Source organism: Somniosus microcephalus, chromosome 20 (assembly GCF_052327205.1).
Source record: "Somniosus microcephalus isolate GS21.2 chromosome 20, FLI_Smic_1.0, whole genome shotgun sequence".
Lineage (NCBI taxonomy): Eukaryota > Metazoa > Chordata > Chondrichthyes > Squaliformes > Somniosidae > Somniosus > Somniosus microcephalus.
This window is the reverse complement of record NC_141006.1, coordinates 437,569-465,130: the sequence shown is the minus strand read 5'-3', so window position 1 is coordinate 465,130 and position 27,562 is coordinate 437,569. Positions and strand designations below refer to the sequence as shown.

The following is a 27,562-nucleotide window of genomic DNA, read 5'->3' as shown; positions in this document are numbered from 1 at the left end:
TGTACCTTTGAATTCTATCTGATATTGATGTACCCCTAGGAAAAGGGACCATCTCTGGAGTCTCTATGCTGTCATCACCGACACACCCTTCTTAGGGTTAAAAATGGATACCAACGGCTGATGGTCTGTCAGAAGCGTAAACTTTTGGCCCTGCAGGTAATGATTAAACTTCTTTACTCCCCACACAAGGCTGAGAGCCTCCCTATCTACCTGAGCATAGTTGCGCTCAGCGGAGGTCAATGATCTGGATGCGAACGCGACTGGCCTCTCCGTGCCATTTGGCAACTTGTGTGAGAGTACTGCCCCAATACCATATGGAGAAGCATCACAAGCCAAACGAATAGGCAGTGTTGGGTTGAAGTGAGCCAACACTTCCTCTGAGGTTATCAATTCCTTGCTTTTGCGAAAGGCCTTCTTACAGTCCTCGCTCCACTCCCATGGTACTCCCTTCTGCAAAAGAGCGTTCAGCGGGTGCAGTACCGTGGATAAATTTGGCAGAAACTTATGGTAATAGTTAATCAATCCTAGGAACGACCTCAACTGAGATACATTAACCGGAGCAGGAGCCTTCACAACTGCTTCGATCTTGTCAGGAGACTTATGAAGTCCCTCCTGGTCAATGACATGGCCACAGTACGAGATCCGCTTCTGAAAGAACTCACATTTCTGCCGATTAACTCGAAGTCCATATTCTTTCAATCTGATGAGCACCAGTTCCAAATTTGCGAGGTGTTCCTCGTCACCATCTCCTGTAATCAGAATATCGTCCAGGTAACATTGTGTGCCTGGAATTCCCTGTAATACCTGCTCCATGGCCCTCTGCCAAATTGCTGGAGCCGATGCCACTCCAAAAACCAGTCTATTATACCTCTATGCGTGTTGATCGTGAGGTACTGGCGTGACTCTTCCTCAACTTCCATCTGTAAGTACGCCTGCGCCAGTTCTATCTTGGTGAAGTGTTTCCCGCCCGACAATGAAGCGAAGATATCCTCAATCCGCGGAAGCGGATACTGCACCGTGTGAAGCACCAGATTAACAGTGATCTTGAAATCTCCACAGATGCGAACCTTCCCTGGTTCTCCCGGCTTGTTGCTCGAAGGACGTTTCATCACGGGAACAATGGGCGTAGCCCACTCACTCCAGTCTACCTTAGACAGTACTCCTGAACGTTCTAGCGCTTCCAGCTCCGCTTCCACAGCAGGTCGTATCGCATAGGGTACCGGTCTGGCTTTGAAAAATTTTGGTTGTGCATGTTCTTCAATCTTGATGTTTGCCGTAATTCCTCTCAGTGTTCCCAGTCCCTGCTGGAACACTTCTTTAGCATCGTCCAATATTCTGGACAATCGTTTAGGTTTGACATCTGTTTCCCTGACATCTACCGTTAGTGCTTTTAAGGAATGCCAGTCCATATTCATTTTTCTAATCCACTCCCATCCCAGTAGTGGTGGACCTCCTTCAGGTAGCACATATAAGTCCATTCCTCGGCTTTCTTTGCCCTTGTGGACCACCTTTACCTCTATCTTTCCGATGGGGTATACTCTTTGCCCCGTGTATGTTTTCAATACAATCTCCGTATCCCGTAGGGGAATATGTTGGAATAACCTTTTGTAGTCTTTCTTATTCATGACCGTCAATGCCGATCCAGTGTCCAATTCCATCTTCACTTGGACTCCTGCTATCTGAAGTGTGACCCAAATTGTCTGGAGGTCTGCTTCCTTACCAACGTTGTGTACTCTTAAGCTACCCAGTTCATTACTGCTGGCGTCTGAATCTGACTTCTGTTCGTTCGAACTGTTCTCTGTCACCTTGTGTACCTTTCTGTACTTTCCCTGCGGTGACTTTTTGTTGCTGGTCTTCTCTCCTGACCGGCATACTTTAGCTATGTGACCAAGCCTGCCACATTTTCTGCATTCCTTATTTTTGAACCAGCACTGGTTCTGATCGTGCATTGTCTTTCCACAACGATAACATTTTACTGTACCCAAGACCATTTGATTTGTGCTGAGTTCCGGTGACCGTAGCTGCATTACCGCCGTGCCTCTCGCTGCGGCTTCGTGCGATGCTGCCATAGCGACAGCTTTATCAAGCGTCAGCTCATTCTCCTCAAGCAGTCGCTTTTGTGTCTCTTCTTTTAACAATCTACACACAAATTTATCTCTTAGCGCATCTGTTAGTCCTGTTCCAAACTGACAGTACTTTGCTAGCTTACGCAATTCAATTAAAAATTCAGCATTGCTTTCATCTTTCAGCTGCTTTCTGCTGTAAAATTTAAATCGTTCCGCAAGCATCAGCGGCGTGGGGCTTAAATGATTTTTCAGGACGGTAACAATATCCGCGAAAGTCTTATCCGCCGGTTTTCTGGTGATAGAAGATGTTTCAATTGCTCGTATGTCTTCGCACCCATTAAGTTTAATAAGGTTAGTGCTTTCTCCCCATCTGGTATCTTATTTGCTCTACAATAAACTTCTATGCGTTCTACATACGTGGTCCAATCTTCGATGTCGCTATCAAAAGTATTAATGTTCCCATGTTTAGGCATCTTTGCAATTTTTTTTCTTCCAAAATGGCGGCTTCCCGCGCTTGGCGGTCTTTCCCGCGCTCGTCTTCTTCACCCGCTGGCTGCAATGGCGATTGCTGTGCTGCTGCCGGTCTCGCCTCCCCAGTGGTTAACAACTCCCCCGACGCTGCTTCTACTCCACCGCGGTTCCCGTGGGCATTCGCGCTTCCCTGCCGTCGCGCCTCGCAGCCCTTCTTGCAGCCCGGTTATGTGCACCCGCTGCGTTCGAATTCACCGCGGCTCTCGCGCCTTCAGCTGCCCCAGTCACTGCGCCTTTCGGCCCGAATGCGGCCCGGCCCTTTTCACCGGCCGCGGTCGATTTCACCGCCCTCTTTCCTCCGTCTTCCCTCCCTTCGCTACAGCCAACGCGGCCGACTTTCGCTGATTGGCTTACCCACCACCGTGGTAGAAGGAAGATAGCTGTCTGCCGCTGATGGGTCTTCGAGTTCAGAATTTCTCTTCTTCGCTCCGGGTCCTCGATGCCTCCCGCGCGACGTGCTGTTCAGCAGGATGATGAGGGTGGATGCCTCTTCTCGACGCCCGCTCTGAGGACGAAGCTGCCGTGGATGTAAACTGCCGCAGGGTAAGATCGGACTCGTCGCCACTGTTAAGTCTGTGTGTTCCAGTTATATTTAAGGTCAATTACTGACACAGACTACAAGAATAACTTTTCAATAGGTCTTTACTATTCGGAGGTTAGGGCTGTACTACCCAGCAAATTACTACACAGCACTTATATACCGGTGTGGTCACCACCGGTATTACCGTATACAGCAGCCAGAGAAAGTAGTACATCTCTTAAGGTGGAACAGGTTTAAGTTCTCTTAAGGTGGAACAAGTTACATACACCACACTCACCAATTGCCTAACGAGCAGAGGGTGTTAAGTTAGTGAATAAATCTGTTTTATAAAACGAATTTACTAATTATCAGTTAGTGTAAATAATCAGTGTTAATTAAATAAATAAATAAATTTGAGATAATTAAAATGCTAATTAGTAAACACATCAGTTTTGCCTTAATTATTTGGTGGTAGTTAATAACTGGTTAACAGGTTTCATCCATCAGTCACCCCATCACTGGGGGTTGGGCCTGGGCTTGGGGGGAAGGGGCCTGTGTCCTCCTCACTGCTGCACCCAACGCTCTCCACCGGTTTAGGAGCCACGCTGCCATCGGTAAAAGGCACTCACCTGGGGGGCCATAGCCCAATCCGCGACTCCCAGCCACCCTCTGTCCACCTCAGCTGCCGGTCTCTGTATCTTCGACTCCCATCCCTAGATTCCCCTGCTGCCTCGGAGACAATGACCCACCACCTGACATTACATGGGGTCAGGTGCAGCGGACGTTCGGCCTCAAAGCCAGGTCTTGGAGGGCCGGATTGAATCCATTGGCGGGCAGTATTTTGTCTGCCACTGCTGCGGGGGCAGAGTGCCTCTGTGAGCAGGGGCTGGTGGGAGAGGGTGGGACAGTGACGATTGAGGTAACGTCACATTGTTTTTCTATTAATTGCGAAGTAGGAAGGTGTTTAAGATGAACCAGAATGTATAATTTTAATGCAAAGGTCCAGAACCCCTGACCCACTCACCCTGAATGCAGCCCAAGTTGGCAAGCACACGGGAGGCACATCTGGACGGAATGTGAATTATTCTAGAATCGATCCAATGGTCAGCAACTGAGTTCAAATCCACCGTTAGCGAGCGATTAGGCATTTAAAAAAAGAAGAAAATAGATTAAAATGTTTGTCTCCCAATGATGAATTGTCAATGGCTTCTGAGAGTGATCAATTTTAGAATATAAAGGAAAATAATAATTCCCAAATGGCAAGTGGAGTTTTCCAAAAAATGCAACCGCTCACATTGATTTTAGATTCCAAATGACTGGAAAATGCACCAAAGTGAAGTGTCAAGGCACAAAATGGCCCTCATTAAGCTGACAAATAAACTGTGTGCATTGAACATTTGCATTTCACCATCAGCCTTTCATGTACCGTTGCCAGGAATTTCCTCACTGCTGCCCCTGTGATGACAAGCAGCCAGCAAGTACCTCCTACCTGGGATGGCTTCCCCCCACTGCCAGTTCTTCATCAGTTGACGTTCTTGGTCTGATTGGGGTAGATCGTGACTGTGTGCGAGAGTGTAAATCGTGTGAAAGTGAGTCAGCAGCCCATTTGACATCTCTCCCCATTTTTATTTCCATTGGCCTCAAACGGAGCTCCCAGATCTATCTCCTTCACTGCTGAACCTTCCTTTCATTTCAAACAGCTCTTCTCCATTGAACAGCTCGATAAAACCCAAGTCCACCCAATAACTCCATCCTTCTCCCATAATGGGAGAGCTCTTCCAGCACCTCAAGCACACTCCTGGACAGGATACAATAAGCTTCTTGTCTGTAGGCAGCCTCATTTTCTCCTCTGTGTCTCTCTGCATTTCTTCTTTATTAGCAAAGAACACTCATTGTTGCTCCTCTGAGTTTTCCTCTTGTTCCTGTAGATACATCGGTCCACAGCCCCATGCTTCTCCTCCCTGAATCCTCACTGTGATGAATTCTGTTCATTCGCCACTCAGCTCAAAAATGTGGAATTGCTCACTTGTCTCCGACGTCCCTTCCTCCTAAAGTCTTCCTTAAACCCAATCTCAGTGACCACTAACCAGGACTTCCTGATTAGGTGGACTTCTCATTCTCACTCCCTTTCCGCTTTCTAGTGTCTGTTGGTCTTGGTTTCTCAACTAAAAATATGTTTTAGCAGCCCTACCAGACAGAATGTCTGCACAAACATGAGTGCCTTATTCAGAGCACAGTTGGGATGTATCAAGTATGTCTGGGTTTTGTAAATACTTGCTTTGTATAGATGCCAGCAAATCCATCAACCACTGCTCCTTTGTGATTTCTGTATAATGCTAAAGGTGATTTTGTCCTAGAAAAAAGATCCTGCAATTAAAGGACAAATGTCTACTGGAGAACATTTCCATCGGGGTGTTTGGACAGACGGGTGCTGGGAAAAGTTCGCTTGTCAACGCAGTTTTAGAGGAGAAGGGTTTGCTGCCCATGTCATCGTCAGGAGCCTGCACATCAGCTGTGATAAAAGTGCAATCTGACGGAGGGCGCAAGTTTAAAGCAGAGCTTGAATTCCTCACAGAGAAGGTACCGACCGTCAGAGGCTGCACAGGGCCTCCTCCTTCTGCTCTCTGTTCAGCTTCTGTTCCTTTTCAGACGCAACTGTAATAGTCTCCGGTCACCGTCAAGTGATTCCCCACCCCCTCACCATCCACTGGGGTGGGGTGGGGGGGGGGGCAGGGGAGAGGTCGCGGGTGGCGTAGAGGTCGTAGATCGGGGTCGAGGGTGGGGGGAGAGTGTGGGTTGTGGGTCGGTGGTGGGGGTAAGATCGCGGGTCCGGTTTTGGTGGGTGGGCGGGGTGGGGGGGGGGGGAAGAGTTGATGTGCTGGGCAGTCGGCAGATTGCGGAGAAGGAGGGAGGCCCATCTCAGCCGGTTAGCTTGGGGTGCCGGGGGAAGCACTCCTGCTCCTCTTGGTGTACAAGCAGTGTTGGAAAGGCACTTACCTGCTGGATCCGGCACTTCTCGCCTCGCTCCAGCTGCTAGGTTTCCCGAGCCCTGGGAAACCCAGCCCACTGCCGTTAAATGTAAAACTGGTAAAGCTGAAGGCACGCAGCCTCATTAACACATTTAAATGACTGACATGCCTCTGGGTAGCAGGTTAGTCCCCCACCCCCAAACCAACTCTGTTAAAACAGTGCGTTGGAGGTGGTTTGGGGTTGGGCTTTTGATTTTTGAAATTTTAGCCCCCTGTCCCTCTCCTCCCTGTCCTGGGGGTTAAAATTCCCACCAATGTTCAAGTTAGCAAGGCATGAAAAGAGGGGCGAGTCTCCAGTTGGGGGTGATAATGTGAATCCAGATAAAAACGTGTCAGCTGGTCTTAGAGAATGTTGTAGTCAACCTTAGTACAGACACCATCAGCCTTTTTTGCAGTCTTTAGTTAAATCTTAGAATTAAGAGAATTTAATATAAATGAAACCAGCTCTTGATCTTGATCTGTAACAATCGAGTGATTTAGATAGGGTGGGCTTGGACAGAATTTGGTTCGATATTCCTGTTTGATATTTGGATATTCTGAGTGGCCTGTGAAGGTGCAGGGAGTTTGGGTGTTGATTACCGCGTTTGTGGGCCTGCTGCGAAGGGCATTGATTTTGATGTGATGTAATTGAGAACTTTTTGTACATGAAGATTAAGTAAAAGTCAGCACAGAAATCTGCCTGAGATAGAAATGACTCTTATTACAGGAGTGGAATGAAGAACTGAGAGTTCTGGTTGATCTGTGTGAGGAGGAGGAGGAGAATAGTGACGATGATGAAGGTGGAGACACAAAGGACGCTGAAATGGCGAGGAATAAACTGCAAATTATTTATGGAGATTGCAAACCAAGTTACGAGGAGCTGGTAAAAAGGAAGACTTATCAGGATATCCCCAAAAACGGCAAGAAAGTTTTATCTGAGGACAGTGTGAGTACTTAACTTTAAAAAAAAAAATTGGTTTTGCGCTCCAGGAAGGAAGTGGAGCACTGAATCAACACTCCACTTCCTGGAGCACAACAGGCAGCAGGCGGGGCAGTAGGTGAGCAGCACTACACACTGGGCCGTACAGCGCTGCCGCATTGGAAAGCTCCTTCCCTCCCTTAAAGCGAAGGGCCATCGCTGCAGGCTCTGCAAGGGCAAAATTTACCTGGTCCCTGACGGCAGCTGCGATCCGGCCCGATGCACTGCAGCAGAGTGCCGGGCTGACCGATCGCTGGAGAAGAAAAATGAAAAAAAAACCTGAAACAGAATTTCACAATTTTTTCCACTTACCTCGGCCACCTTGCCTTTAAGTATTGCCCCCAAAGCGCCCGGCCCCCTGATGAATGCCTCCTGCAGCTGCCGATGTTTTCGCCGGCGATGCTGCAGGGGACGGAACCGAAGTTTGGGTCCAGGGCGATGCGCACAGTGATGATGTCACAATCTTCGGGCGAAGGAGATTGGGGCGCAACGCCATGCTGCCACTGCAAACATCCCGCCGAATATAGCGGGAGTCGATATTCTCGCCGTGCCCGGTCGGTAAGTGATTAGCACCCCGTTATCGCCCCCCGGAGGCGATAACTGGAGGCGCAAAGGTACCCAATTTCTCCCCCAGAGTATTTACTAAATGGCAAGAAGCTAGGAGCTGTGGCGGAGCCGAGAGATTTAGGGCTTCAAGTACAGAAATCACTGAAAGTTAGTGGACAGAGACATAATATAATTAAAAAGGCTAATGGAATGTTGGCCTTAATCTCAAGGGGACTGGAATATAAAGGGGTGTAAGTCATGTTACAGGTGTATAAAGCTCTGGTTAGTCCCCGTTTAGAGTACTATGTTCAGTTCTGGATACCGCACCGCAGGAAGGCCTTGGAGGGGGTGCAGCACAGATTCAGTAGAATGATACCGAGGCTAAAAGGGTTAACTTATGAGGACAGGTTGCATAGACTAGGCTTGTATTTCCTTGAACGGATATGGTGGACAACTGGTTTAGCCATTCACCACCAGATCTGGCTGGACCACATAAAGCACTATTGGGCCCTGCTCTCGTCTGCCAAAATTGCTCACTATTCCAGAATCATTCTGGAATGAAAAGATAAATCCCGGCTTCTAATCGCTACTGCTAACCGTCTTCTTAAACCCCTCTCCCCTGTCTCCTCCACCCTCACCTCCGATAACAACTGTGAGGAGCTCATGGGCTTCTTTGTCTCTAAGATTGAAACCATCCATTCAGCTGCCTCTGCCACTTCCCTTCCTTCCCCTAGCCCACCGGGCCAAACTTCCTCTAAGGTTCCCCCCTGCCCTAGCCCTGAACTCACTCCTTTCTCCAGTTTCTCTCTGATCTCCCCTCATGACCTCTCTGCGCTCATCTTGTCCATGAGACCCACCTCCTGCTCCCTCGACCCTATTCCCACCAAACTGCTGACCACTCAACTTTCTTTTCTGGCTCCCATGTTAGCTGATATTGTTAACAGTTCTCTCTCATCAGGTACAGTCCCCCTCTCCCTTAAATCTGCTATCATCAACCCTCTCCTCAAAAAAACAACTCTTGATCGCTCCGTTCTTTCAATCTACCCCCCCATGTCCAACCTCCCTTTCCTCTCCAAAGTCCTTGAACGTGTTGTCGCCTCCAAATCCATGCTCATCTTTCCCGCAATTCCATGTTTGAATCCCTCCAATCAGGTTTCCGTCCTTGCCACAGTACCGAAACGGCTCTCATCAAAGTCACAAATTACATCCTTTGTGACTGTGACAAAGGTAAACTATCTCTCCTCATCCTTCTCAACCTGTCTGCAGCCTTTGGCACGGTTGACCACTCCACCCTTCTCCAACGCCTCTCCACCGTCGTCCAGCTGGGTGGGACTGCACTCACCTGGTTCTTATCTATCTAATCGTAACCAGAGAATCACCTGCAACGGCTTCTCTTCCCGCTCCTGTATCGTTACCTCTGGTGTCCCCCAATGATCTATCCTTGGCCCCCTCCTATTTCTCATCTACATGTTGCCCCTTGGCGACATCATCCAAAAACACAGTGAATTTCCACATGTACGCTGACGACACCCAGCTCTACCGCACTACCTGTTCTCTTGACCCCTTCACGGTCTCTAAGCAAAAATTTTCTTCAATAAAATATTGGGAAGACTGAAGCCATTGTTTTCGGTCCCTGCCACAAACTCCGTTCCCTAGCTACTGACTATATCCCTCTCCCTAACATCTGTCTGAAGCTGAACCACACTGTTCGCAACCTTGGTGTCACATTCTTCTCTGAAGTGAGCTTCCAACCACATATCTGCAGCATAACAAAGACCGCCTACTTCCACCTCCGTAACATTGCCCGTCTCCAGCTCATCCATGCCTTTGTTACCTCTAGACTTGACTATTCCAACGCACTCCTGGCTGGCCTCCCACATTCCACCCTACGTAAACTTGAGGTCATCCAAAACTTGGCTGCCCGTGTCCTAACTCACAGTAAGTCCCGTTTGCCCATCACCCCTGTGCTCGCTGACCTACATTGGCTCCCGATTAAGCAGCGCCTCGATTTCAAAATTCTCATCCTTGTTCTCAAATCCCTCCAAGACCTCGCCCCTTCCTATCTCTGTAATCTCCTTCAGCCCCACAACCCCCCGAGATATCCGAGCTCCTCTAATTCTGCCCTCTTGAGCATCCCTGATTATAATCGTTCAACCATTGGCGGCCGTGCCTTCTGTTGCCTAGGCCCTAAGCTCTGGAATTCCCTGCCTAAACCCGTCCGCCTCGCTACCTCTCTTTCCTCCTTTAAGATGCTCCTTAAAACTACCTCTTTGACCAAGCTTTTGGTCACCTGCTCTAATTTATCCTTATGTGGCTCGCTGTCAAATTTTTTGGTCTTAAAATACTCCTGTGCAGCGCCTTGTGACGTGTTACTGTTAAAGGTGCTATATAAATACAAGTTGTTGAATATAGAAGATTAAGGGGTGATCTAATTGAGGCATTTAAGACGATTTAAGCTTTTGATAGGGTACATTCAGAGAAAACATTCCCTCGGGTGGGGGAGTTCGAGGTATAGCCATAAAATTAGAACCAGGCCATTCCGGGGTGATGTCAGGAAGCACGTCTTCACACACAGGGCAGTGGAAATCTGGAGCTCTCTCCCCCAAAATACTGTTGAGGCTGGGGGTCAATTGAAAATTTCAAAACTGAGATTGATCGAGTTTGTAGGTAAGGGTATTCAGGGATACGGATCCAAGGCAGGTAAATGGAGTTGAGATACAGATCAGCTGTGATCTAATGGAATGACGGAATAGGCTCGAGGAGCAGAATGGCCTCCTCCTGTTCCTATGTTCATTTACTGTCTTTCAGTCTGTGTCTATTCGTCTTTTTCCCGTGCCTGGTCTGTTTCATTGTGCGTCTCTCTGTCTTTCTCTCTTTCTCTTTCTGACTCACCCTACCCTGCTCTCTCTTTATGTCTCTCTCTGCCTCTCATTTCTCTCTTTCTATCTATCTCTGTCTGTCCCTATTTCTCTATTTCTGTCAGTCTCTCTGCCTCTTGTTTCTCCATCCCTGTCTCTATCTGTCTGTCTCTCATTCTCACTATCTGTCTCTCTGCCACTGTGCTTTTTAGTCTCCAAGTGAAAAATGGAAAATGTTTGAAGAGAGGAGAGAGAGAGAGGACAAACTGAAGAGGATTTTAATCCGATTTTCACACTGCACTGAAGGATGTGAAGGGACAGGAGTCAAATTTCCCCCTCCCACTGCCAGAGCAGAGCTCCCTTCTCCCACTCAGGAACGGGGAGAGAGGCCGGGATCGGGAAGGGGGAGAGAGATGGAGATCTGGGGGGACAGAGGCCACAATCAGGGGGGTTGAGTGAGTGGGCAGAGGATGGGGATCGAGGGCGGAGGGGGATCGAGGGCGGAGGGGGATCGAGGGCGGAGGGGGATCGAGGGCGGAGGGGGATCGAGGGTGGAGGGGGATCGAGGGTGGAGGGGGATGGGGATCGAGGGTGGAGGGGGGTGGGGATCGAGGGTGGAGGGGGGTGGGGATCGAGGGTGGAGGGGGATGGGGATCGAGGGTGGAGGGGGGTGGGGATCGAGGGTGGAGGGGGATCGAGGGTGGAGGGGGGTGGGGATCGAGGGTGGAGGGGGGTGGGGATCGAGGGTGGAGGGGGGATGGGGATCGAGGGTGGAGGGGGATGGGGATCGAGGGTGGAGGGGGGTGGGGATCGAGGGTGGAGGGGGGATGGGGATCGAGGGTGGAGGGGGATGGGGATCGAGGGTGGAGGGGGGTGGGGATCGAGGGTGGAGGGGGATGGGGATCGAGGGTGGAGGGGGGTGGGGATCGAGGGTGGAGGGGGGTGGGGATCGAGGGTGGAGGGGGATGGGGATCAGGGCTGGGGTGGGGGGCGGGGGAGAATGTTCCCGCCTCCCTTTCACTGCTGGATTTCTTGAACCCTGGGTAACCGTGCAACAGCTGTGAATTTTAATCAGGCTCCCAATTGCACTGTGGGAGCCCAACTTAAATATGTTAATGAAGTGCCCGCCTCTCCTAGGCGGGAACTGGACGTCCGATATTCATCGCCGTAAAAACAGTGGGAGGCGTGTTTGGATCATGTTCCCCGTATTTAACGCTTTAATCTTCCTCGCACCCTCTCCTGCCTGTCGTGGGGGGTTAATATCAAGGACAATGTCTCAGGTTGGTGATGTTTCATCAGAAACGGAAGATGTCACATATTATTTAATGTCCCTGGTCATTGTAGACTACAATGAGCATAGTTGGCTCACCACCACATCAGACCCTCTACTGTCTCAGTGCCTGGAGCCTGGGCCTTTTCAAACCTGTGCAAATTTATTTTGTTTAAAAGCACAACCCTTCAATATAACTCAATCCCAAATCCTTTCCGTGAAGAAAGAAAAGATCAAAAATCTCAAAATTTGACAAAGTCCTTAAAACTCTTTTTATTTTCACATTTGAAATATCTCTCGCCCTTCAGGGAGTTATTTTTGGTTTCAATGGTAAAATTACAGCAGGGACCAAAATGCTCAAAAATATACAAAATAAAGTACTACAATTTTTTAGGAAGCCGTAACCTCGGCCCTTGTTAGAAGTTAAATCTCACACCTCCAGTACTCATAGCCCCTTCACCAAGTTCCAACTCCACCCCTGCTCTAAAGTTGACTTTTCAGTACTTTAGGTTTCTTCCCCTACAACAAAAGTGATAAACCTTTGGGTATGCCTGCAACATACTTGCCCGCAGTCCATGTCCTACTGCACTTTCAGGGTAACTCCTTGTCTTCATGTGTCATCAGCTTTATATTCATATCATAATTGTTTTTGAGCTGTCAGCTTTTGTTAGTTAGGAGGATTACTGCCCCATTCTCTGACCCCCAAGTGTGTGCAGAGTACCAGTGGGGAGGAACTAGCTAAAACGACACAGCTTAACAGCACAGAATGCTGGTACACCTCTCCAATCAGTAGGGCACTGGCTGGCAGGGACATCTGCAGCCAAGTGGGAAGTATCCCAGTCCCAGCTCCATTCTCTTAGGTCCCATCAATGAGTCAGGCTGGTTGGTCAGTCATCAGTAGTGCTCTGCCTGGCTCAGATATTGGATCAACTCACTTCTAGTCTTCCACTGCCAGACATTGCCAATTACATCCAAAGAAACCCCACTTACACCTCCTCTCCCCTAGGAGGATAGTCAGTATTTGGTCATTTCACAGCTGGCAGACATGGATTTGAGACTTCACTGGGCTCTCTGTGAAACGCGAGTGCAGCGTCCCCATTCAGCCGACCATAGTGTGGACATACACCATATCCCAGGGAATGGTATCCCAGTGCAAGGTGCAGCGTTTCAGCAGCAACTGCTTGCCTTTCTGCAAACTTATCAAAAGAAGATGGAACCCTGGATATATGAGAGTGTTCACCTGTACAGCCTTCAGTGAACGCCTTCCTGCACCCATCCTCTCAAACCTCAGAACTGCCTTGTCTGTTTCTCTTGCTGTCCTTTGTTGGGAAAGGTTCAAAATGATTATACCGCCTTAAGTAATCCATGCAACACATCCAGGACACTGGCTGGTTGCAGTAGATGTAAAGGATACTTGTGTACCAGTACAGGAGGCTCCCTAGTCCCCACCTCTCTTTATTCCTAGAATGTTCACATAATTCCCACCTATCATTAAAATATATCTACTTGCTGAATAGTCAATCAAGAGCCTGGCATTTGGTCGATGCTGGAGGGCTGTATAATTTTCCTGTAATTGAGAAATGTCATTTCAGTGTCTGATTGTTTGTATGGTTCTTTGTTAGGCACGAGCACTGTCAGAGAAATTAGACCCTTACATTCGGGGCAAGGCCCTTCCAACAAACAAAGTTTATTGGCCTTTGATCAAATCAGTCTCAGTTTACATCCCCAAGTCTCAAATACTTCCAGAAGGGGTAGTACTTATCGACTTTCCAGGATCAGGAGACTCCAACAAAGCAAGAGATGAAATGTGGAACGAGGTAAGATGGTTTTACATTTAGGACTAAATACTGGAGAGCGCTAAAAACCTGCCGGAGCCACCACGGGCCGGAGTTAACAGCCGCCGAAATTAATGGCACTGGCAGGACCGGTAAATTGGTGCTGGTTGTTAATTAACATTAGCCTAGCGCTAAACTCACTCTGCAAGGCCAGTTCTCCTGGCAGTAGTCCCAGCAGAAGGCCCAGTGTAGCATGACCGTGGCATCATTGCAGCAAGAACAGCCTTCTCTTAAAGCAAGGCTGTCAATTTAGAAAGTTTCTATGTTTCTATGTTTCCCTTAAAGGGGAACTGCCTTCTAAAATGAAAAAAATAAAAATCATTTAAAAATTGGCAGTTTTTAGCCCTTCGAACTCAACTGCCTTCTGAAAAAAAATAACATTAAAAATAATTCCAAAATGGGAGTTTTCAGCTCTTAAAGCGGAATTGTCTTCTGCACCTGAAAAAAAATGGGAAAAGTGCTTCAGCACTAACAAAAATGGCTCAGCAAGCCGGGGAAGGGGCACCCAGGGTCTCGCACGCAACACTCCAGCTTTGTGCAGGGGGTCAACACGCACAGGATTACATCGGATATACGGCACAGAAACAGACCATTCGGCCCAACCAGTCCATGCCGGCATTTATGCTCCACTCGAGCCTCCTCCCGTCTTTTCCCATCTAACTCTATCAGCGTAACCCTCTACTCTCTTCTCCCTCATATGCTTAGCTAGCCTCCCCTTAAATGTATCTATACGGTTTCCCTCAACTACTCCCTGTGGTAGCGAGTTCCACATTCTCACCACCCTCTGGGTAAAGAAGTTTCTTCTGAATTTCCTATTTGATTTCTTAGTAGCTATCTTATATTGATGGCCTCTAGTTATGCTCTTCCCCACAGGTGGAAACATTCTCTCTGTATCCACTCTATCAAAATGTTTCATAATTCTAAAGCTATTAGGTCACCCCTCAGCCTTCTCTTTTCAAGAGAAAAGAGACCCAGCCTGTTCATCCTTTCCTGAAAGGTATACCCTCGCATTTCTGGTATCATCCTTGTAAATCTCCACTGCACCCTCTCCAGTGCCTCCACATCCTTTTTATAATATGGCGACCAGAACTTTTGAATTCTATATCTCATGAAATAAACCCTAGTGCTTGGTTTGCTTTTTTTATGGCCTTGCTAACCTGTGTCGCAACTTTTAGTAATTTATGTATTTGTACTCCGAGATCCCCTTGCTCCTCTACCCCAACCAGATTCGCACCCACCAAGTAATAAATGACCTCCCGATTCTTCCTACCAAAATGTAATACCTTGTGGGAGACTACAGTCTCCCGCGCAAAGAAATAGGCAACACAGCGAGCTACAAGAAATAGGTCTTTACTCCAACTCTCACAATACAGTACTGAATTCGTAAAGCCCGCGAGCCTGTGATGACTCACGGATTGGTCACCTGCTGGAACCTGATTGGTTTTCCTTCTCTCAGCAGCAGGCAAGTCTGAACATGCCTTATTCCTCTCAGCTTGCAACCGTCTTGCGGGGGGAGGGGAATACAGCAGTTAAAAGGGGATTATACAGGTTTATCTACATACACACAGTGTTTCCCCAAACCTCACATTTATCCGTGTTGAAATTCATTTGCGAATTATATGCCCATTCTGCAAGTTTGTTCATGTCCTCCTGTAATATGTTGCCATCCTCCGCAGTATTGACTATGCCCCCCAATTTGGTGTCATCTGCAAATCTAGAAATTGAGTTTTTGATTCCAAAGTCTAAATCGCTAATAAAAATTGTGAACAGCAGTGGTCCCAGCACTGATCCTTGTGGAACAGCACTTCCCGCCTTCTGCCACTCTGAATAGCTACTCTTTACCCCTACTCTCTGCTTTCTGTCCTGAAGCCAGCTAGCTATTCATTCTGCTACTTGTCCCCTGACTCTGCATTCTCTGACCTTTATTCATTAGTCTATTATGGGGTACTTTATTGAAGGCCTTTTGAAAACCCAGATAAATTACAGCTACTGCATTACCCTTGTCTATTCTCCCTGTTACCTCTTCAAAAAATTCAATGAGGTTGGTTAAGCAAGACTTTCCCTTTTGAAATCCATGTTGACTATTCATTATTATATTTTTGGTTTCTAGGGCCTAGAAATTCGGTTGGTAGCGCCAGCGATTAGCGCCTAAAGAGCCCGAGAATTGGGGCGTTACCCAATTTTCGGGCGGGCGCAGTGAATATAGCGTCACCTCCCATATTGAGTATCCTTTTAGCGCCGGCGCTAACTCTTTTCACTCGCCCGCGGGCGCAGGCAGATCATGACGTCATTTTAGTGTGCAACGCCTTTTTGGCACCCCGGACCGGATATTCGGTGGTGCCCGCAACCTTTTCGCCTGGCATTATTAGTGACAGTTGGATGGAGCGTTCCCAGGCCCTTCTCGGACTCGGGGGGGCGCTATTTAAAGGGGACAGCACTAGCATAAAAGCTGCAGCCATTTGGGCTGGCCATTCTGATCGTTGCTGGAGAGAGTTGCTGACCTTCTGTTGGACAGTAATTTTCTCATTGAGCCTTCGGAGGCACCGGCACTGGCAGCTTGAGGGCCCGGCTCCCGAGCTGGTGATGCAGCATCTGAAAGCAGGGAGGTGGAAGAGTGGCTTTAGCAAAAGGACAGCTTGGTAGCAAGGGATGCCAGATTGCGGCAAGGCTATGACATGGGTCCACAGTGAGAAAGCATGCTGGCGGGGGGAACAAGTGGAAGGAGACAGTTGTAAAAGGTGAGAACCTTACCATCGCTGTCGACAATGGGGTCGGCAGCTGCAGTGGTTACAGGACCACTCAGACGTCCTCCAAGAATCTGGTGGACTCTCTCCTCGAGATCCGTGAGAGTGACCACCGGTGCGAAGCTGGTCTTTGCCAATCCTCGCCAGCTTGGACTGCAGGGGAAAGGAGGGGAAGTTATGTTACATGATGCCCTGAGTGATCATCTCATGCCCCCTATGGTGCAAGAGCCCTTACATGACGCCTTGAGTCAAATGTGCATGTGTGTGCCCAGAAAGGGCCATGGGTGCTTGCTGGCAGATGGCCAATGGGGCACAGCCCACCCTGTAGCCATAAAGTCAGGTGCAAATGAAGGGATGCAGAAGTTTGCAGAAACAACACTCACCCTCACGACCCGAGTGAGGTCGTTGAATTTCTTTCTGCGTTGGACAGGGCTCCTGGTCACCATGCTGCTGGAGTTGACCCTCTGGCATACATCCCTCCAAGCTCGTCGGTAGTCCTTATGATTCGGTCTCGTGCCATTGCTTGGGTAGAGAACATCTCTCCGGCGCTCCACTGCGGCCACCAATTGCTCCAGAGCCTCATTGGTGAAGCGCTCTGCTCTCTGTCTCTCCTTCTCCATCTGGTCCAAGTTTTTAGCACCAGAGAAGGGCCTGCGCCGATTCTGAGGCCTGCAAGGCGCAGAGTGTGGATGCTGAAGCTGACTGACCCACCCCTTTAAGAGCTGGCCGGCGCCTGGAAGTCTCGTGGTCATCAGTAATTGAGAGCACCTGCGCTGCGGCCGTCCGCTCCAATATTGGGTTGCGCCAGAAGTTTAGCGCCTTAGGAGTCCCGTGTAATGCCTGAATTCGCGTCTCAATCCCCTTTAGGGGCGATGCAACCCAATATCGCGCCAGGCGGCGATAAGTTTCGTCTGGCTATAAACTTTGCGCAGCGCCAGTTCTAACGCCTCAAGCGGGGCTATACCCAATTTCTAGGCCTAGATGTTCTACTTTCTCCTTTAGTAGGGATTCCATTATTTTTCCTACCACCGATGTTAAACTGACTGGTCTGTAGTGCCCTGGACATGTTCTATCTATACAGATACTGTGCGACTGTTCACAGTGATACGGATACTGTGTAACTGTTCACAGTGATGCCGATACTCATAGAGAGTCATAGAGTAATACAGCACGGATAGAGGCCCTTCGGCCCATCGTGTCCGCGCCGGCCATCAAGCCCTGTCTAATCTAATCCCATATTCCAGCATTTGGTCCGTAGCCTTGTATGCTATGGCATTTCAAGTGCTCATCCAAATGCTTCTTAAATGTTGTGAGGGTTTCTGCCTCCACAACCCTTTCAGGCAGTGAGTTCCAGACTCCAACCACCCTCTGGGTGAAAAAGTTCTTTCTCAAATCCCCTCTAAACCTCCCGCCCTTTACCTTGAATCTATGCCCCCTAGTTATTGACCCCTCTACTAAGGGAAAAAGCTCCTCAGCGTCCATCCTATCTATGCCCCTCATAATTTTGTACACCTCAATCATGTCCCCCCTCAGCCTCCTCTGCTCCAAGGAAAACAAACCCGATCTGCCCAGTCTCTCTTCATAGCTGAAGCGCTCCAGCCCTGGTAACATCCTGGTGAACCTCCTCTGCACCCTCTCTAACGCGATCACATCCTTCCTGTAGTGTGGCGACCAGAACTGCACACAGTATTCCAGCTGTGGCCTAACCAGTGTTTTATACAGCTCCATCATAACCTCCTTGCTCTTATATTCAATGCCTCGGCTAATGAAGGCAAGTATCCCATATGCCTTTTTTACCACCTTATCCACCTGTTCCGCCGCCTTCAGGGATCTGTGTACTTGCACACCCAGATCCCTCTGACCCTCCGTCTTGCCTAGGGTCTTTCCATTCATTGTGTATTCCCTTGCCTTGTTAGTCCCCCCAAAGTGCATCACCTCGCACTTTTCCGGGTTAAATTCCATTTGCCACTGTTCCGCCCATCTGACCAACCCATCTATATCGTCCTGCAGACTGAGGCTACCCTCCTCGCTATTCACCACCCTACCAATTTTTGTATCATCCGCGAACTTACTGATCATACCTTTTACATTCATATCCAAGTCATTAATGTAGACCACAAACAGCAAGGGACCCAGCACCGACCCCTGTGGTACCCCACTGGCCACAGGCTTCCAGTCACAAAAACAACCTTCGACCATCACCCTCTGCCTTCTGCCACTAAGCCAGTTTTGTATCCAATGTGCCAAGGCACCCTGGATTCCATGGGCTCTTACCTTCTTGACCAGTCTCCTGTGCGGGACTTTATCAAAGGCCTTACTGAAATCCATGTATACCACATCCACTGCGTTACCCTCATCCACACACCTAGTCACCCCCTCAAAAAATTCAATCAAATTAGTCAGACATGATCTTCCCTTGACAAAGCCATGTTGACTATCCCTGATTAATCCTTGCCTCTCCAAGTGGAGACAAATTTTGTCCCTCAGAATTTTTTCCAATAATTTTCCTACCACTGATGTTAGGCTCACTGGCCTGTAGTTCCCCGGTTTTTCCCTACTACCCTTCTTGAATAATGGTACTACATTAGCGGTTCTCCAGTCCTCTGGCACATCCCCTGTGGCCAGAGAGGTCCTGAATATATGTGTTAGAGCCCCCGCAATCTCTTCCTTTGCCTCACACAGCAGCCTGGGATACATTTCATCCGGGCCTGGGGATTTATCCATTTTTTGGCCAGCTAAAACCGCCAATACCTCCTCCCTCTCGATGTTAATATGTTCGAGCATATCGCAGTCCCCCCGCCCTATTTCTATGTCTACATCGTCCTTCTCCATAGTGAAGACAGATGCAAAAAATTCATTTAGAACCCCTCCTACATCTTCCGGCTCCACACACAGATTGCCACTTTTGTCCCTAATGGGCCCTATTTTTTCCCTGGTTATCCTCTTACCCTTAATATACTTATAAAACATCTTCGGATTTTCCTTTATTTTGCTCGCCAGTGTTATTTCATGGCCCCTCCTTGATCTCCTAATTTCTTTTTTAAGTATCCCCCTGCACTTTTTGTACTCCTCTAGGGCTTCCTCCGTCTTTAGCCTTTTGTATCTACCAAAAGCCCTCCTTTTTTTCCTAATCCATTCTCGTATATCCCCTGACATCCAAGGTTCCCTGTGGTTTTTGGAACCACTCTTGACCTTTACGGGAACATGTTGCCATTGTATGATCTCAATCTCCCTTCTGAAAGCCTCCCATTGCTCCGATGCGGATTTTCCTACAAGTAGCTGATCCCAGTCCATTTTGGCCAGATCCTGCCTTATCCTATTAAAATCGGCCTTCCCCCAATTTAGAACCTTTATTTCCGGCCCATCCCTGTCCTTTTCCATGACCACCTTAAATCTTGCCGGCCACATTCCCTAGAATTAGGTCCAGTACCGCCCCCTCTCTTGTAGGACTTTCTACATGCTGGCTCAAAAAGCTCTCCTGGATGCACTTTAAGAATTCTACACCCTCTGAGCCTTTCACACTCTGATTATCCCAGTTAATATTGGGGAAGTTGAAATCCCCCATTATTATTACCCTATTATTTGCACATTTCTCTGAGATTTGCCTACATATCTGTTCCTCTATCTCCCCCTGACTGTTTGGAGGCCTATAGTACACTCCCAGCAAAGTGCTTGCCCCCTTTTTGTTTTTAAGCTCCACCCATATGGCCTCATTAGAGGAACCTGCTAATATATCATCCCTCCTTACTGCAGTAATTGACTCCTTAATTAATATTGCGACACCCCCTCCTCTTATACCTCCCCCTCTGTCTCGCCTGAAGATTCTGTACCCCGGAATATTGAGCTGCCAGTCTTGCCCCTCCCTCAACCATGTCTCCGTGATAGCAACAATATCATACTCCCATGTGTTTATCAACACCTTCAGTTCATCCACCTTATTTGCAAGACTCCTTGCATTAAAATAGATGCCATCCAGCCTTGCCCTTATATATTTGCCCTGTCTACCAAGCTGACTTGTTTTTTTCTCTATAATTGGCAGCACATCACCCCCTATTTCAGCTCCCCTCTGTATCCCATCCCCCTGCCAAGTTAGTTTAAACCCCCCCCAACAGTGCGAGCAAACCTCACCGCAAGGATATTTGTCCCGCTCTGATACGGTGCGACTGTTCACAGTGATACAGATACTGTACGACTGTTCACAGTGATACTGATACTGTGCGACTGTTCACAGTGATACAGATACTGTACGACTGTTCACAGTGATGCCGATACTGTGCGACTGTTCACAGTGACACAGATACTGTGCGACTGTTCACAGTGACACAGATACTGTGCGACTGTTCACAGTGATGCCGATACTGTGCGACTGTTCACAGTGACACAGATACTGTGCGACTGTTCACAGTGATACAGATACTGTGCGACTGTTCACAGTGATACAGATACTGTGCGACTGTTCACAGTGATACTGTGCGACTGTTCACAGTGATACAGATACTGTGTAACTGTTCACAGTGATGCCGATACTGTGCGACTGTTCACAGTGATACAGATACTGTGCGACTGTTCACAGTGATACAGATACTGTGCGACTGTTCACAGTGATACTGTGCGACTGTTCACAGTGATACTGATACTGTGTAACTGTTCACAGTGATGCCGATACTGTGCGACTGTTCACAGTGATACAGATACTGTGCAACTGTTCACAGTGATACAGATACTGTGCAACTGTTCACAGTGATACTGATACTGTGCGACTGTTCACAGTGATACTGTGCGACTGTTCACAGTGATGCCGATACTGTGCGACTGTTCACAGCGATACGGTGCGACTGTTCGCAGCGATACGGTGCGACTGTTCGCAGCGATACGGTGCGACTGTTCACAGCGATACGGTGCGACTGTTCACAGTGATACAGATACTGTGCGACTGTTCACAGTGATACTGATACTGTGCGAATGTTCACAGTGATACTGTGCGACTGTTCACAGTGATACAGATACTGTGCGACTGTTCACAGCGATACGGTGCGACTGTTCACAGTGATACAGATACTGTGTAACTGTTCACAGTGATGCCGATACTGTGCGACTGTTCACAGTGATACAGATACTGTGCGACTGTTCACAGTGATACAGATACTGTGCGACTGTTCACAGTGATACTGATACTGTGCGACTGTTCACAGTGATACTGATACTGTGTAACTGTTCACAGTGATGCCGATACTGTGCGACTGTTCGCAGCGATACGGTGCGACTGTTCACAGTGATACTGATACTGTGTAACTGTTCACAGTGATACAGATACTGTGCGACTGTTCACAGCGATACGGTGCGACTGTTCACAGTGATACAGATACTGTGCGACTGTTCACAGTGATACTGATACTGTGTAACTGTTCACAGTGATGCCGATACTGTGCGACTGTTCGCAGCGATACGGTGCGACTGTTCACAGCGATACGGTGCGACTGTTCACAGTGATACAGATACGGTGCGACTGTTCACAGTGATACTGTGCGACTGTTCACAGTGATACAGATACTCATAGAGTCATAGAGTTTTACAGCACAGAAAGAGGCCCTTCGGCCCATCGTGTCTGCGCCGCCCATCCATCCCTGTCCAGTCTAATCCCATTTTCCAGCATTTGGTCCATAGCCTTGTATGCAATGGCATTTCAAGTGCCCATCCAAATGCTTCTTGAATGTTGTGAGGGTTCCTGCCTCTACCACCCTTTCAGGCAGTGAGTTCCAGCTTCCAACCACCCTCTGGGTGAAAAAGTTCCTCCTCAAATCCCCCCTAAATCTCCTGCCCCTTACCCTGAATCTGTGCCCCCTTGTTATTGACCCCCCTACTAAGGGGAAAAGTTCCTCTTTATCTACCCTATCTATGCCCCTCATCATTTTGTACACCTCAATCAGGTCCCCCCTCAGCCTCCTTTGCTCCAAGGAAAACAACCCCAGCCTGTTGAGTCTTTCTTCATAGCTGAGGCGCTCCATCCCAGGTAACATCCTGGTGAATCTTCTCTGCACCCTCTCCAAAGCAATCACATCCTTCCTATAGTGAGGCGACCAGAACTGCACACAGTACTCCAGCTGTGGCCTCACCAGCGTTTTGTACAGCTCCATCATAACCTCCCTGCTCTTATATTCTATGCCTCTGCTAATGAAGGCAAGTATCCCATAAGCCTTTTTAACCACCTTATCTACCTGTTCCGCTGCCTTCAGGGATCTATGTACATGTACACCAAGGTCCCTCTGACCCTCTGTACTTCCTAGGGTCCTACCACTCATTGTGTATTCCCTTGCCTTATTTGTCCGTCCAAAATGCATCACCTCGCACTTTTCCGGGTTAAATTCCATTTGCCACTTTTCCGCCCATCTGACCAACCCGTTAATATCGTCCTGTAGCCTGAGGCTTTCCTCCTCGCAATTTACCACCCCACCAATTTTCGTGTCATCCGCGAACTTACTGATCATACCCTTTACATTCTCATCCAAATCATTAATGTAGATCACAAACAGCAAGGGACCCAGCACCGATCCCTGAGGTACCCCACTGGACACAGGCTTCCAGTCACAAAAGCAACCTTCGACCATCACCCTCTGCCTCCTGCCACTCAGCCAGTTTAGGATCCAACGCGCCAAGGCCCCCTGGATCCCATGGGCTCTTACCTTCTTGACCAGTCTCCTATGCGGGACCTTGTCAAAAGCTTTACTGAAGTCCATGTAAACCACATCCACAGCATTTCCCTCATCCACACACCTAGTCACCCCCTCGAAAAATTCAATCAGATTGGTCAGACATGATTTACCCTTGACAAAGCCATGCTGACTATCCCCGATTAATCCTTGCCTCTCCAAGTGGAGACTAATTTTGTCCCTCAGAATTTTTTCCAATAATTTCCCTACCACAGATGTTAGGCTCACTGGCCTGTAATTCCCTGGTTTATCCCTGCTACCCTTCTTGAATAATGGTACTACGTTAGCTGTTCTCCAGTCCTCTGGTACATCCCCTGTGGCCAGAGAGGTTCTGAAAATTTGTGTCAGAGCCCCTGCAATCTCCTCCTTTGCCTCCCACAGCAGCCTGGGATACATCTCGTCCGGGCCTGGGGATTTATCCACTTTTTGGCCTGCTAAAACCGCTAGTACCTCCTCCCTCTCGATGCTAATATGTTCAAGTATGTCACAGTCCCCTTGCCCGACTTCTATGTCTACATCGTCTTTCTCCATAGTGAACACTGAGGCAAAAAATTCATTTAAAACCCCACCTACTTCATCTGGCTCTACACACAGCTTGCCACTTTGGTCCCTAATGGGCCCTACCCTTTCCCTGGTTATCCTCTTGCCCTTAATATACTTATAAAACATCTTAGGATTTTCCTTTATTTTGCTCACCAGTGTTATTTCATGGCCCCTCCTCGCCCTCCTAATTTCCTTTTTAAGTATGCCCCTGCACCTCTTATACTCCTCTAGGGCTTCCACCGTCTTTTGTCTTTTGTAACTGCCAAAAGCCCCCCTTTTTTTCCGAATGCATTTTTGTATATCCTTTGTCATCCAAGGTTCCCTTTGCTTGTTGGTCCCACCCTTGACCTTTACAGGAACATGTTGGTGTTGTACTCTCTCTATTTCCCTTCTGAAAGCCTCCCACTGTTTTGATGTGGATTTTCCTATAAGTAGCTGCTCCCAGTCCACTTTGGCCAGATCCTGTCTTATCTTATTAAAATCGGCCTTCCCCCAATTTAGAACCCTTATTTCCGGGCCGTCTTTGTCTTTTTCCATGACCACCTTAAATCTCACCGAATTGTGGTCACTATCGCCAAAATGCTCTCCTACAGACACTTCCACCACCTGCCCGGCTACATTCCCTAGAATTAGGTCCAGTACCGCCCCCTCTCTTGTAGGACTTTCTACATGTTGGCTCAAAAAGCTTTCCTGGATGCACTTTAAGAATTCTGCTCCCTCCAAGCCTTTCACACTCTGACTATCCCAATTTATATTGGGGAAGTTGAAATCCCCCACTATTACTACCCTATTATTTTCACACTTTTCTGATATCTGCCTGCATATCTGTTCCTCTATCTCCCCCTGACTGTTTGGGGGCCTATAGTACACTCCCAGCAAGGTGCTTGACCCCTTTTTGTTTTTAAGTTCTACCCATATGGCCTCATTAGAGGAACCCGCTAATATATCATCCCTCCTTACAGCAGTAATAGACTCCTTAATTAATATTGCAACACCCCCTCCCCTTTTACACCCCCCTCTGTCTCGCCTGAAGATTCTATACCCCGGAATATTTAGCTGCCAGTCCTGACCCTCCCTCAACCATGTCTCCGTGATAGCAACAATATCGTACTCCCATGTGTTCAACAACAACTTCAGTTCATCCACCTTATTTGCAAGACTCCTTGCATTAAAATAAATGCCTTCCAGCCCTGCCATATTCCCTTTTGCCTTCACACCTTTGCTCTGCCTTCCCTGCTGACTTGTTTCTTCCTCCTTATTTGGCTGTAAATCACCCCCTACTATAGCTCCACTCTGTATCCCATCCCCCTGCCGAATTAGTTTAAACCCCCCCCAGCAGTGCTAGCAAACCTCCCCGCAAGGATATTGGTTCCCCTCTGGTTCAGGTGTAAACCGTCCGACTTGTACAAGTCCCACCTGTCCCAGAAGCAGACCCAGTGATCCAGGAAACTAAAGCCCTCCCTCCTGCACCATCCCTTTAGCCACGTATTCATCTGTTCTATCCTCCTATTCCTATACTCACTAGCATGTGGCACCGGGAGTAATCCAGAGATTACAACCTTCGAGGTCCTGCTCCTTAATCTTGCCCCTAGCTCCCTAAATTCTTGCTGCAGGACCTCATCCCTCTTTTTACCTATGTCGTTGGTACCAATGTGGACCACGACCTCTGGCTGTTCACCCTCCCCCTCCAGAATGCCCTGCAGCCGCTCAGTGACATCCTTGACCCTGGCACCAGGGAGGCAACAAACCATCCTGGATTCACGTCTACGGCCACAGAAACGCCTATCTGTTCCCCTTACTATAGAATCCCCTACGACTATTGCTCTCCCACTCTTTTTCCTCCCCTCCTGGGCAGCAGGAGCACCCCCAGTGCCAGGAAGCTGGCTGCTGCTGCCTTCCCCTGGTGAGTCATTCCCCCCAACAGTATCCAAAACGGTATACCTGTTTGAGAGGGGAATGGTCACAGGGGTTTTCTGCACTACCTGCCTACTTCTATTGCTCCGCCTGGTGGTCACCCATTTCCTTTCTTCCTGTGCAGCCCTTCCCTGCGGTGTGACCAACTCACTAAACGTGCTATCCACGAACTTCTCAGCCTCGTGAATGCTCCACAACCCATCCACCCGCAGCTCCAGCTCCTCAATACGGTCTGCTAATAGCTGCAGATGGATGCATTTCCTGCACACGTAGTCACCAGGGGCAGTGTCCCTGAATTCCCACATGGAGCAGGAGGAGCACATCACGGGGCTGGGCTCTCCTGGCATGACTTTCCCCTTAATTAATTTAAATTAATTTACTATCACCAATTAAAGATATCTCTAAGGCTCTTGTATAGTCTACCAACAGTACCTGCTACACCAGAAAAGACCCTAGTAACGATAAACTACAGAGTAAAAGTTTAAAAAAGAGAAATACTCACCAACCAATCACTTACCTGCTCCCTGGTGACGTCACACACTGACTATTTTTTACCTCTCTCCCCTGTGCGACTGTTCACAGTGATGCCGATACTGTGCGACTGTTCGCAGCGATATGGTGCGACTGTTCACAGTGATACTGATACTGTGTAACTGTTCACAGTGATGCCGATACTGTGCGACTGTTCGCAGCGATACGGTGCGACTGTTCGCAGTGATACGGTGCGACTGTTTGCAGTGATACGGTGCGACTGTTCAGTGATACAGTGAATGCCGCCTCCATGGGGTAGGCTTCGCCATAAAAAATGAGCTAGTTGAACGTCTCACAGAGTCTCCTTGTGGAATAAACGAACGCCTCATGACTCTACGGCTCACCCTAGCCCGGAACCAGTGCGCTACGGTCATCAGTGCGTACGCCCCAACACTGGAAGCCACAGATGAGACCAAAGAGGAATTCTACTCCAGCCTCGAACAATCCCTGTCCCGAGTCCCAATGGGCGACAAGCTGATCCTCCTTGCCGACTTCAATGCCAGAGTTGGAAAGGACACAGACCTCTGGGGAGGTGTGATCAGCAGAGAGGGAGTAGGGAAAGCCAACTCCAATGGTACCCGCCTCCTGATGAAATGCTTAGAACATGGCCTTGTCATAACCAACACCTTGTTCCGTCAGAGAGACAAGTACAAGGCTTCATGGCAACACCCTCGCTTCAAGCACTGGCATCTGCTGGACTACGTCATTGTCCGGGCGAGGGACGGCAAGGACGTCCGCATCACCCGCGCCATGACAGGAGCTGATGACTGCTGGACAGACCACAGCCCAATCCGCTCTGTCATCTCCATCAACGTAGCCCCAAAACAGTGGCGGCAACAGAAACAATGGCGCAGGAAAATCAACGCTGGAGCACTCAAAGACCCTGCTAAGAAAGCCCTATTCAGCCCGTGCCTCACAACCAACCTGACGACTCCCAGTGATTCAGAGACACAGAGGGGTCGATTTTATCTCAGGTGCGGGGAATTGGCGGGTTCCCCGAATTTAGTGATTCCCACACGATTCTAAATGGATCTATGAGATTGATGCAATTTTAACTCAATTGGCCAATTGATTGGCAGAGCAAAGGTATGGGAAGCCTTGGCAATTGAGTATTTCCAGTCAGAAAGTCGCAGAATATGACGTCATCATTGCTGCTGCTTTTAAGGTCCACAGCAAGCCTTGCTTCCTCTGCAGGTTCCCAAACTTCACCATTAAGATGGCACAGGAGTCTGCAGGAGCAACGGCCAGCAGGAGGGCCAGATCTGCCCCAAAATTTGATGAGGCTTCACTGCAGGCATTACTGGATGGTGCTAGGGCCCACAGGGAGGTCCTGTTCCCTTCTTCAGGGAGGAAGAGGCCTCCCAGTCAGACCAAGGCTGTGTGGCTACAGGTGGCAGGTCAAGTTAACTGCTTGGGGCTCACACGAAGAACGTGGTTGCAGTGCAGGAAAAGATTCCATGACCTTCTTTGCACTGGAAAAGTAAGTACTGTATGATGTTTCCATCACCCT

General features: G+C 48.6%; 2 protein-coding genes across 3 annotated transcripts in view; one reads left to right on the top strand and one right to left on the bottom strand.

Moving 5' to 3' along the window:
* Positions 1 to 27,562, bottom strand: part of LOC147103016 (nuclear GTPase SLIP-GC-like) — a 425,066-nt gene that overhangs the window by 141,253 nt on the left and 256,251 nt on the right. The gene's annotated exons all lie outside the window — the stretch shown is intronic.
* LOC147103017 (nuclear GTPase SLIP-GC-like) overlaps positions 1 to 27,562 on the top strand; it is a 67,395-nt gene that overhangs the window by 10,146 nt on the left and 29,687 nt on the right. The window contains exons 3-5 of the mRNA XM_085963124.1: positions 5,475 to 5,697; positions 6,853 to 7,071; positions 13,401 to 13,595. Of these exons, the coding sequence (XP_085819250.1) occupies positions 5,475 to 5,697; positions 6,853 to 7,071; positions 13,401 to 13,595 (637 nt within the window). The remainder of the gene's footprint in view (positions 1 to 5,474; positions 5,698 to 6,852; positions 7,072 to 13,400; positions 13,596 to 27,562) is intronic.